Here is a 12422-nt window from a genome sequence, read left to right as displayed (position 1 = left end):
CATTAATGACCCATCTCAAGGCCAAATCCCTCAAAAAGACATTTCCCTGCTTTGAGCTGGATGCCCCTTATCCATATGTCCTGGAAGAACCCAAATGGCTCCCCAAAATGCCCCATGCTTCAAAGCTTTTATATGTGGTGGTCTTGAACATGTTATCCCTGCAGTGCCAGGCTGGAAACCCAAGTGGGAGCTGCAGTGGTTGGGCTACAGAGAGGTGGCTCTGGAGAAGCAGAAGCTGTAGCTGTCCTGAGCTGGCTGATGTGTGTGGGAGGGGATGGGACAGGTTCCTCAGCTGGGGCTGGGCTGGCTGGAAGAGGGGGAAGGAAGAGCTGTTGAGGGATGCCAGACTGATCTGGAAATAAATTCAAACCAAAAACTTCTGTTTACAGGCAGGGGAAGACCCATTGTCGTGGAGATTTAAAACCCCAATCAAGAAATTTAGTGGTGTTTTTGCTTTAGCTATGATTTGACCTTCCTGTTTACATTAAACATTTTTTACGGCAGAGTGCAGTGACATGGTTCCTTTGTTTGAGGTATTTGACAGCTACAGCAGTTCTGGGAATAATTGTTTTGGTTCTATATATGTCAAGAAAGAAATATTTTAATATTTGAAATCAGGTACATTTTTAAAAAAAATATTTAAATTCATTATGATTCTCAACTTCACCTTCTTCCACAAGGACCATGAACATGTTAAACTTATTGTTAAAGCAACATTTCTTAGCAACGAATTAAATACTTTATATCCAAAAAGATCTTTTTGGTTAGAGGTTAATCTGTTCCAGAACCAGTTGTCTATAATATTGTTTCCTTTGTCATTATAATTCATGCAAAAATGGTACATTAATTTCTTAGAGATCACTTGATCTCAATTCTTTTTTGTTAGCAGAGGTCTATAATCCTTTCCACAGCAACCACTTGTAAAAGCAGAGGATTATGACTTGAGGCAGGATATGAACAGCAGGAACAGATCAACTTAAAAACAAAGATCCTGTTTGAGTACAAATGCTATTGTTAGCACAGAGTTGGGGTGAGTCAAGTGGCAGGATGTCTATTAGAATATAATAAATTCATATCAACGCCACATGGCATGCTAGCCAGAAGCCACATCCTTCTAGCAGTTATGTGATAAACCTCTTATTTTTATACCTTTACTTATTATACTTTTGCTTAGTCCAATAAACCATTCCCAGAGGGAATGTCTGATATCTAAACATCTGAGCAGCTTTTTGGTTTTCTGTAGATTTATTTTTCTGTCTAAAAAGTTTCCGCTGTTTTACTTTTCCCAAAATCTGCTAAAAGCAGGGATTTGAAATTACACTACTGCAAGGTCATTCTGAGGTTAGTAATAGTCATTGTGGACTACTGCTATCTTTTCTTATGAAGTGTGTGATCCTCCAGAGAAGAAAAAAAGCATTTTTTCTTTGTTCCTGTATTTCAAAATAAGAGATACAGTGACATCTTTTCCTTTATTAAAAAGTCATGTTTAATACTGATAGTTTAACTGACCTATCTAACACTGATATCTGTGACTCAATTCAATGTATTTTTGAAGTTTAATTTATTTTTTTAATATTTTTCATGTTAAAGTTAGTAGGAAGTTACAAAGGTACCAAGTGACAGAATACATACTACTCTAGTGTGGAAAACCCCTACCTTTGGTAAAAATTAGAAAAACTCTTTCATGGCCTAGACAAAATTAATAAAGATACAAAAATGCAGTGATGGAGTAGCAGTTTCACACGAGACAGTCTTCTATGCAGTTATCCCAACAACTGACACCATGTAGTAATCTCTGCTTCCCAAGCTTCTGTTAACTGAATTTTTGTAACAGAACTGAAATATAGCATTTATAAATTATATGAATTTGATCTCAGTGTATCTAAATTTGTGTGTGCATACACACACACACACACACACACACACATGCCAGCCATATTAAACACCATCAAATAGTAGGAGTCCACATAAGCATCTCTAATGACAAGACAGAAGTTTTGGGAGAAAAGAGCATTTGAAGGGCCTGTAATCACTGTCACAGGGTGACAACAGGTGACTCAATATGGTGGTTTCAGGGAGTTTGTTTGAATGCTTGCTGATGCATGGTTTAGGATCCCCCATCAGTGTCCTAAAGTTAGCAAGGTTAAAAAAATCCCAAACATAATCTTAAGTTATGTTTCGAACCCCTGTCTGAAAAGATTTTATTGCAGTTCATGAATAATGGCTTTCAGATCACCCTACTGATGGTCACTTGGGCTGCAACTAAATTGTCAATGAATAAGAACACAGAAGCTGTGGCATTCCAATGGTATGAATTTTTCAGCCTGTATTATTTTGTTAGCCTGAGGCAAGAGATTGTGCTCTTAGTACTCGCCTGTGCAGAATGAGTAATCTGAGACAAATGTGTACCCACACCGCGTGTGCAGTGTGGCCACATCCTACAGACTCATCGGTGTCACTGCGTGGCACAGGCAGCCAAGGACCTCTCATGGACAATAGTCATATGTTAAAAAAATAATCATTTTATTACAATGTCTGTGATCTCACCACCACAGCTGATTCTAACAGCATTACAACATGACAATGTAACTGTGGGTCTGCTCATCCTGTTAGAAACAGAATTTTATGCTATCAGAAGTTGGTTTTACCAGCAGGATTTTCTGTTACCTAACCAGAATTCTGTATATTTGCATGAATTCTATGCATGAGAGCAACTGAAAATACGTATTCCCAGTGCTATCTATTTTGGTGTTTCAACATGACTTGCATTAGTGTGTGTGATAGGTTGAATTTTCTTTCTTCGCCAAAGCTGCTTAAACAATACAATGACAGATTTCTGCTTTTATTCTTCGTTAATGTCATTCTTCATCCTCTCTGCCCCACATCAGGGAGGAAGTGTTGCGAGTTTGCTATTTTAATGAAGAGAAATGAGGCATCTATCAACTAGGATTTACACTGGAGAGCACATCAATTCAGTTGCCTTGAGCTTGCTGAGTTTGCATATCCAGGGCCAAGCAGTGCTCTCAATTACTCCTGTGCAACGCCATTAATTTCAGGAGGTTGTGTGGTTCAAAAGTGGCTTTGCAGAATGTGGGGTGATATTAGGGAGAGAAAAAAAAAATAATACATCTGTTAGAGGAGTCAAGCTCCAAAATAAGATTTTTGGTTATCTGTATGGAGATGTGCACGCAGTCATAATTGCACCTTTGAAAGGTTAGGGTAGTCATTGTGTAGTAATTTCATTGAGCATCCCTTTGTAGCTGTGCTTAACAGAACAGACAGCCGCCCAAAAATTACTGCAATGAGGGGGAAAACACTTCCAGCCCTGGAAACATATTGTAAATCACATGTCTTTGGTAGACTCTATCCTGTAATTACTCTTAACCGTAGGTTGTTTCCTCCTCTCTCTCTCTCCTGCTCTAGGAGCTATGCCGCCAGCGCATGGCAGTGAAAACCTCTGATCGCCCCGAGCCCCTGCACTCGTCTCGAATAAACAGCGTTTCCTCTCAGTTCAGCGATGGGCCCATCCCCAGCCCCTCAGCCCGGAGCAGCACCTCGTCCTGGTGTGAGGAGCCGGTCCAGTCCAACATGGACATCTCCACCGGTCACATGATCCTGGTAAGGCACCTTCGTCTTCATGGCACCAGAAACTGCGACAGAATTTTAGGCACCTGCTCAGTTTTTGGAAAGAGATAGCTCTAAAAGACAGGGAAGAATACTTCTCACAGGTGGAAAATATTCTTGAGCTTCATTAGTAATCTTAACTTTGTATAAAACTAAAGGCATTTTTATTTCCATTTATTTTTCATTATATCTTTGTTTTTCTTCTCTTGGGAACATTATTTTATCTTGGACATATGAATTGTTTGCATTCTTGCTTTTAAAAAAAAATCCTTGTGGTGTCTTCTTGTCCTATTAATTTATGTTTACCTTAGCTTGGACAGCTGAAGAAATCTGCCAGATTTCTGATCAGCTCACTGCTTTTTTTCATGTGTCTCCAACGTGTGGAGGTATCTGAGCTGAGAAGGCAACAGAAGATTAGTGATATAGAGCAATTTGTTTCTGTCACCCTTAAAAAAAAAAAAGGATCTGAATTTTCAGCCTTGCCTGGATGTTTTTTTTTGTCCTTGGATGAATTTCTTCCAAGCTGTATTTCTCATGTTTGAAATGATCCAAATATATTCTATTGATGGAGTCTATGCTGGAAATCTTGGCTTACTTCCAAGCACAGCTTGAGGCCAGTATCAGAAGATGGACACATGAAGAGTTACGTGTGTAAGAGTCAGAGTCCAGTGGTTGGGACTGGTGGAGTTCATTTCTGTCCTGTTGGGAGAGCTGTAGAGTAATCCTCCAATTTTTGTGCTTTATTTTCATCTTTTTTTAAATATTTACTTTCTCTCAGGAGTGCATTGACATTAACTGAGTAGAAGTTAGGTGGTGGTGAAGAACTTGACCAAAAGTTGGGTTATTTTGCTTTATATATTTGACTTCTGCTTTTACCTGAAGTAAGCATCCTTTCCAATTGATAGTTTGCTGTGCTTTTGGAAACTTCTCTCCATCATGTCATACTTTTGGGTTATAATTTTTAAACTTCTTTATTTTTCTGGGCTTATATTTGAAAGTACTGCCTTCTGAGGTATTTTTCAAGTTCTTACAAGCCAACCTTACATAACGGAGAAAGGAATGAAGGCAGGCAAAACCCGAAAACCTAATTTGACCTCAGCCAGGTTACTGACCTCCTTCAGCCTTGATCAGGTCAGCTATAAAACTGAGCAAAAGCAGGGCAGGATTTTAAATCAGATACTTCCTCAGAGTATCTCATCCCGTGTAAATACATCTCTGCCATCCCCCTCTCAAAAGTAATTAATTAATTATTATGTTAATATCTGGTAGACAAGTGCAGTTTGGAAGGGTTGTTCCCATGACAGAAAACCATTTATTACAGTTTTGACTGTTCCAATTTTGCCTAAACATAATTAAAATTAACTCAATTTCCTTTAGTAGTTAAGTAAAGTACTTGGGGGATGGGGAGGAGGATGGGGAGCCCCAAACATTTCCAGTTGCCCAACCTCAAAATAAGTACAAATTCTGAGGCAAGGTTCAAAAAGTTCTGAGGCAATATATTTGTATGGACATAAAAGCAAAATTTCCTATGTAGATGGAAATATGCATTTAACATTTGCAAACAGTTTCAACTACTTCAAATTGAGCAAAATTGTTTTCAGTAATATTATTGGGAAACGTGAAAAATTAATCTCAAAATCATGCTTTAAGGAGAGAAAGTTGCATATGGGAACCACTTATTCTGGCTCTGCAAATTTCTTCAAAATTGCAAGAAAGTGTTGTCTTCATATGGCAGTAAATAAACTTTAAAAAATAGTCAGATTGGTCAAGATCACTGTTACAGTGTTCAGTGTCCATAATCCAGTCAATCCTGTTTAACCCTGGATGAACTCATGCGTGTGTTAACTATCTAACAGCAGATGTTAGATCTTAGATGGGGAGGGTTCAAAGAAGGGTAAGGAAATGCCGTAGTGTTTTGAGAGTCACAAGCCACACAGAGCCACAGAGAGAGAGTAAAAACACTTAATTTGTTAAGTCTAGCCTGAACAAACAAAAATCAGTGATTCAGGGCAGTCTGCCTATGTGCTGTGGCATACAGGATGGGGAAAAATTGTTCTTAATGGACTCAGATGATATAGTTAGGAAGAAAATATGTATTAGCATCGAAAGGATGCATTTAGCTTTGCTATCAGGGCAAGTCTAATAGAAGGGTCAGGCAGGCAGGGGGATGTTTACTTAAGGAAGCAGTTAAACCATAAATACAAGATTTGCCGAAGGCGAAGCTGGGTTAGGTTTACATGGAAGGATCAGCGTCTCTCAGCTACAGCACAGAAGCAGATGATTTGGCTTGATCATGTTTTGTGTCACTGTAGGGTCACAATGAAACCAGAGAGCTGACCCAGTTTATGTTCTGCTCAGCACTAAATGCACATCTCTGCAATGCCTTATTTACCTGAGTTTCTCTCTTTCTGGGGATGCTGTGGCTTGTTGGACATCAGCAACAGAAGCAGCTCACCAGAGGTAAACCCTTCCTTTGCCTTGCAGATATAAGTGGAGGAGAGTGAGGAAACACTTTGCAACTTTTATACCATTCAATACAAGACATTTTTCAGTTCTTCTCATTTCCCTCTCCCACAATCCTCTTACCTTTTAAATTTTGTAGATATTTTCTGTGATATTTTCTTTTTTGTGCCCAAAAAAGCAATGAGAAATATTAGCAAGGGGCCTAGTAAGAATGGCAAATACCCTCTGTTTTGTAGGGTAAATGCACTTACAGGTCTGTAAATGTGTTTTTGAGCTCCACAATGTGCAGTCAAGGGGTAGTTAGCTGAGCTAAGGCTCCTCAGTCCTTATTGCTCATAGGTGCCAGGATCTCCCTAGAGAAAATAAAACAATGGATTACTGCGTAAAGTGGCAGCAGGAAATAAATTTTTTGATCCATAAACAGAATAAAACTTTAATGAAAATAGCTTAGAAGTGTGTGACTGCTGAATGACTCCATGTAATCTTATTCAGAGGTAGCGCTGGTCAGAAATATTTCTGTAAAGCTGTTTAATTTGCTGGAAAATGCTATCAGTCATAGCTGCCGTCATATCTAAATCACCTCAGCTTAGGGTCTGTTGGAACTTGAGTTGGCCACAGGTACTGTTTTCTTGGAGGACTTTCCACTTGTTAGCCCAAGGTGTGCAGAAACCAGGAATCTTCCAAACCCTGGGGGTGTGGGGCAGCCTCCTCAGGCTGAAACCAGCCTTCAAAGGGGAAAATCCTGCATTTCTGCCACTCCCCTGTGCAGCAAAGGCGATGCCTCTGCACTGCTGACAGCACTGTGAGGTGGTTTGAGCTGTTGGCAGGAGGAAGCAGGGAGGGCTCAGGAGGCCCAGAAGGACAGCGATAACAACATTCAGAGCTCTTTTTTTTTTCCTTTTCACTGTCTTTTTCATCACATTTCTAACAGGAGGGTGGCGCATATGGCACATTTTGATTCTGTTTTTCTGAAAAATCCAAGCACTTTGGGAAGTGTAATTAGAGGAGCATGTTTAATGCAGTCATGTTTGTGGCCCTGACTGGCTGGTTTCAGCATAAGCAACAACTCAGGATGTGTGCCCTCATTTTAGTCACCACTGGTTTAGCAAGAAAACATCATTCAGAAGGGAAAGAATGCAACAAGGGAAAGAATGGAACTTAAATTTCCACCCCCTTTATTCTCATGTGAATGTCTATATTTCAGCTGACAAGAGAAGTTCTAAGAAAGGAAAACAATTCAGATTGCAGTCCAGCAAGAAAACCAGAGACGGTTTAAAAGTGATCAGGAGAAATTCAGTCTCCATAACTTGGGCTCCTATATTTTAGGCACTTAATGAAGTGTTGGTGTTGACTTGAGTCCATAAATTCCCCCTCTAGTTGATGGAGTAGGTGGCTATGAAGGTCTCCAGAGAATTAGGCAGAGAGCAGATTTGTCTTGAGATGCCTCCTTTGTGCCTGCACAATCTGGTTGATGTTTGCAGCTTACATGAAGGAGTCTCTTTTGTTTGTGCTGTAGCACAAGTTCAGCACTGAGGTGGATTGGATCCTACACCTGCTTCACGTATTACCATGCTTTTTGGTTAGAATAATTATAATCTTTTATGGGGTTTTAAATGAAGAACAGTACTGCAAGAAGGGAATGTATGCTTTTGATGATAGCATTATCAGGTTGTTATCTGAATACCATATAAAAGAGGGAATTTGCAGAAGCAGAAGTGATTTTCTGTGTTTCGCAGGATTTTCTGTGTTTTGCAGGTTTTTTCCTTGTAAAGACAGATGTGCAAAGTTTGGAGCATTATGCATCAATTAGAATTTCAGAAAGTGTGAATTTACAAAAGGTCTTTTTCAGTATTTTTTGTAAGCTGAAATCTGAGAAATCTTCTCCCAGAGGGTATGAAAATGCTTCATGAATTGGAAATAATAACAATATGGGATTTTTTGTGATGATGTTCTTGTCAGAAAGAGAATAAAGTTTCATACTGGGGCTGAATGAGTTGGTGGGAGCAGATGAGCTACAGCCTGAAATCTATGGCCTTTTATCTAGGAGATGTAAGTCTGCTTAATCCCCTTGTCTTTGGCAATATGCCTGTAAAACCAGGACATTCACCGCAGAGAAGTGAGGGATGGCCTCATACGAGAACTTTCTGCCAAAGTCCTGGGACAGGTTGTGTCCCAGAAGGTGACACAACCTTAGCTGGGGGCCTGGGGTGGGTACCTGGTGCTGATAAAACAGACAAACCCCAGGTGCTGAATTTTGCATCTACTTCAGTTTTGGTGCTGAATCACTGGCAGGATTGCTGTAGGACTGGGAAGGGTGACAAGGAGGGAATAGTTTCCAAGACTAATCCTGGGGTTTTTTGATAATATTGTTATCCTGTACTCTATGAATAGCAACTTTTTGAAGGTTTCTTAGCAATTTCCCCCTCACTCTCATTTTTTGAAACGAATTCCTTTTGAAATGAGCTCTATGGGGTAGCAGCTATAGATTTTTTTTTTAACTGAATATGGAAGAGTGTAGAACTGAGTGACTGAAGGCACATAGCAACAATAAAAGGTATTTGTTAGATCCTGTACTACATCTTGCTGAAATTCCTTCACATTATCCCTAAATCTGCAATAAAATTGAGAGCAAAAGGCATCTAAACACACTTCTCTAAATGAAGAGAGAAGCTCCAGCATGTAAGGACAAATAGCACTGAGCTAGAAGCAGGTGTACTTTCCACCTTGACCTTAATCTATATGCACTCTAAACATCTCCTGAGCAAAGCAGCATGCAGAGCATGAGTGCAGTGCACTGCCTGGGGACACAGATGCTGCAGAGGTGATTAATGCTGGCAGGGACAAAGGTGAGGAGTGCAGCTATGGAAAGCAAGCTCTTTGTCCCAATCATTTGTTTGAGTATTAAATGGGTTCTAATTTTATTTTTTTTTTCCTTTTCCCACCATCTCCTTCTACCAGCATTAATACCTCCTCACGCATCTCAAGAATATAAATACCTTGTTTAAAAAAAGCTTGCAACTGAGAAAATGAAGAAAAAAAATCCTCCCTCATATGGGAAGGGAAAAAAGTCAGTGGCAAAGTTTAGCTAAAAGCATAAACTCCTTACACATGTGCTAAGTGGATCTAAATCCCATCTTATCTTTCAGCTGTGCCAGTATAAATAGTTTTAGCAGTCTCACAAAATTAAGTCCCAAGAAAGCTTTGGCCCTAAAGGCCATTTCATCATGAGCAGTTGGACAGGAGGAGTCACAAGGGAAAGGGCTGTTGTATATTGCATTACTCAGTGACAGGATAGCCAATATCCCAAAAAGACATAAACACTGTGGATGGGAAAATCTTTACCCATCTCTCCCTGAGTTGTCATGCTTTTAGGGACAAGCAGAGCTGGCTGCCTCCTGAAAGATCCTCTGCTGATGAAACAGTGTTTATCCCATCATTTTACTTTTTTTTTTTCCCCTCCCCAAATGTTTAAGTTGTTTTGAAACATTTGCCTGTGTTTGTTTAAAGCTGGGACTTGAGATACAGGAGCAAAGAAAAGCGCGAAGAAAAGTGAAAAAAAATCTCTTGGCATATGGAAACAGCTCTACTAATAGAGCCATAAATCTAATAAATGGAAGAATGTACTACATAGATTACATCAATAAGACTCAGAAAAAATATTCATGAACATATTACTCTTTGATTCTTCCATTTTTATTTGTTTCATAATAAGTTGCCCCCCATTTTCTATATTAATTTTGGTGAATGGGCCTTAGGAAATAATGACAATTGCAGTCAGTATTAAATCAAGAAAAACATTCCTCTTGAACATGGTATGAAATTGATTTCAAAATCTTTTTTTTTCCTAAATTCTTCCATGGCAGTTGTTATCCTCTAATGTATTCATGATTGGAAATAACTCACCAAATTTCTGTGACTACATCTTGCTCTGTCATTTGACTGTAAAGTGTTTATTCCAGCTTTGTTTAAGCTGCTTTGGTTGAACACTTTTATCCAAGTTACATCATTCCCTAAGGCTTTTAGTAGAAAGATGAAGAGAACATTTCTCTTAATATTCTGAAGTACTAATTTTAAAAGTGTTACATTGGGAGAAATATGTGACACAAAACGAGGTTATGCAACTGTGTGAACCAAGTGAAAAGAAAGGATCATTTTCTTGGCTGAAACAAATCTCAGTGGCTATCTGGACTTTTTTCTGTTCCACCCAGCTTTCTTGTATTTCTAGAGGACATCCAGGTAATGTCCAGGCAAGACAAGTATTGGCTGTAGCAAGTAGCAGTAGATGGGGATGTAATGAAAAATATCTGAGTTCTGACACTTCAGACAAGAAATGTTACTGAATATTCAGCTGCTCCTGAGTCTCATGAACCGTGGAGTCTCCTGGAGATGAACATTTATCTGGAAGGTCTTGGCTTTTGGCTCCAAATGCACCCTCAGTGATGAGGTGCTCTTGCTGTATTTTTCCTATTGTGCATGCTCACATCATGCATTAAATCCTTGATAACTCATTGTAGCAGATACAGCAGTCAATCATATTTTGGATCTAACAGGTGGAAAAGCCTGTTTAGAAGAATACTAGAAAGAGGGTGATTCAGGAAGACTTCTCAGGCAGGAGACCCAAGATGATAGTATGTGTTACAGAGTATTTCTGAGCTGGTGGAAGAGTTCAGATATGAGAAGGTGGTGAGTTTTGACTCACTATGGGGTTAAAAAATTAGTCACATGGGTTGATAGACAGGGTGCACTGCTAAAATCAAATAATGTGTGCTAAATGGGACTACAGCTTCAGACCTTCTCAAAATGTGTAAGAATTCAGGGTGAAACAGGGACTTGCTTCATGATACTTCCAAAGAGACATAAGTCAAACATAGAAGAACATAATAAAACGTAGTAAGACATAATCAACATAGTAAAACATAATAAAATACAGTAAAACATAAAAAACATAGAGTGCACTATGTTTTTGCACTGCTGTGCCAGCTGCAGTTTAGGATGCCCGGGACAACTCCCATCAGTGTTTTGTAGAGCTCTTTGTGTGAGCCATGACAGCAAAAATTATTGAACATGGCCTGGTTAGTTGTAATGAAGACAATTCAGTCCCTCCACTGATTCAACAAAGTCTGGTTATGCTCATCTTCAGGGCAAGATTAAAAAAACTTACACTTTGCTTTCTGTAAACTTCTTCTGGGATTAGACCATAATTTGTCAGTGTTTTCTGAGTAAGGTAACAGAATTTGGGTGGTATTTGGAAAATTTGATGTGTAGGACACAGACAGAATGCTCCTGTGATGATCAAATTTTGCATATGCACCCACGACGCAGCTGTGGAAAGATTTTTTAAATAAGGAGATAAACATTAAAATAATCTGAAGTTTGCTTGGAAGTGGATGACATAGTATTTGCTCTTCAATAAAAGAGGACTGTTTTACCTTTTGGTCAAAACCATGTAAAGTATTCCACCCTTAAATATTACATCCCTACCCCAGTATGTCTTTATAAACGACATAATTTTACTGAGTTTGTCTCCTTTATGTAACTGTCCTTTTGTTTCAGACCAGAGTAATATCTTTTTTTCTAGTTGGCAGCTCTCCCTCAATGCTGTCATGTCTCCCTTATCCTCTTCTCCTAAACTCATGAGCTAATGCTGGTTTAGGTTGCCAAGCTGGTCAAGAAAACCCTATTCATAGCAAGGGAGAATTATGAGTTGCCTCTTGTTGCTGGCTGTATGTTGGACCTTTGCATAGAACTAAGAATAGAAGGGAGGGGTGATAAACTGCTCACAAGCATCACCTCCTCCAAACACAACCTGCCACTGCTCTAGGAATTATTCTCTGGCCTTTTTCTTTCTGGAATGATTATGAGGGCTGGTGTCCAGGTCCTAAAACGTTTTTGTCCTCTGTCTGGTCAGTAGTAAATCCATCAAGGTTTGTTGAAGATGGTTTCTGGATTTGACCCATCTTTAAAAAATATTTCTCTGTGTATCACAACTGTGTTATTTTTAAGATTTATGTGAAGGTTTGCCACCTTCTGACTGGGCTTTTTGTACCAACTAAAATATTCCTGTGAACATCCAAAAACCCTACTGCACATAGAAACTAAGCTCTAGTAGCTGTCAGGCTGCAGTGAATTGAAGCATGTTTCTGTACATCTTTTATTAAATATGTGCACATGCAGGACATTTCTTTAAAGAAAATAGTAGATGACAATGTTTCCTTTTTGGATGCATTATATTTGTACTTCAGCATTGAAGAGAGTCTGGTAATCAGAAAGCTGTTTAAGCGATTTTATTTTAAAATTATAAAGGTACGGAACTTGAGAAAACAAATGCAGTCAGT

General features: G+C 39.1%; 1 protein-coding gene across 1 annotated transcript in view; it reads left to right on the top strand.

The window, feature by feature from the left end:
• PTPRN2 (protein tyrosine phosphatase receptor type N2) overlaps nucleotides 1-12422 on the top strand; it is a 635317-nt gene that overhangs the window by 546396 nt on the left and 76499 nt on the right. Inside the window, exon 14 of the mRNA XM_058833496.1 lies at nucleotides 3424-3618. Within this exon, the coding sequence (XP_058689479.1) occupies nucleotides 3424-3618 (195 nt within the window). The remainder of the gene's footprint in view (nucleotides 1-3423; nucleotides 3619-12422) is intronic.

Source organism: Poecile atricapillus, chromosome 2 (assembly GCF_030490865.1).
Source record: "Poecile atricapillus isolate bPoeAtr1 chromosome 2, bPoeAtr1.hap1, whole genome shotgun sequence".
Classification (NCBI taxonomy): domain Eukaryota; kingdom Metazoa; phylum Chordata; class Aves; order Passeriformes; family Paridae; genus Poecile; species Poecile atricapillus.
The sequence above is the reverse complement of the archived record's forward strand: the minus strand, read 5'-3'. Positions and strand labels throughout refer to the sequence as shown.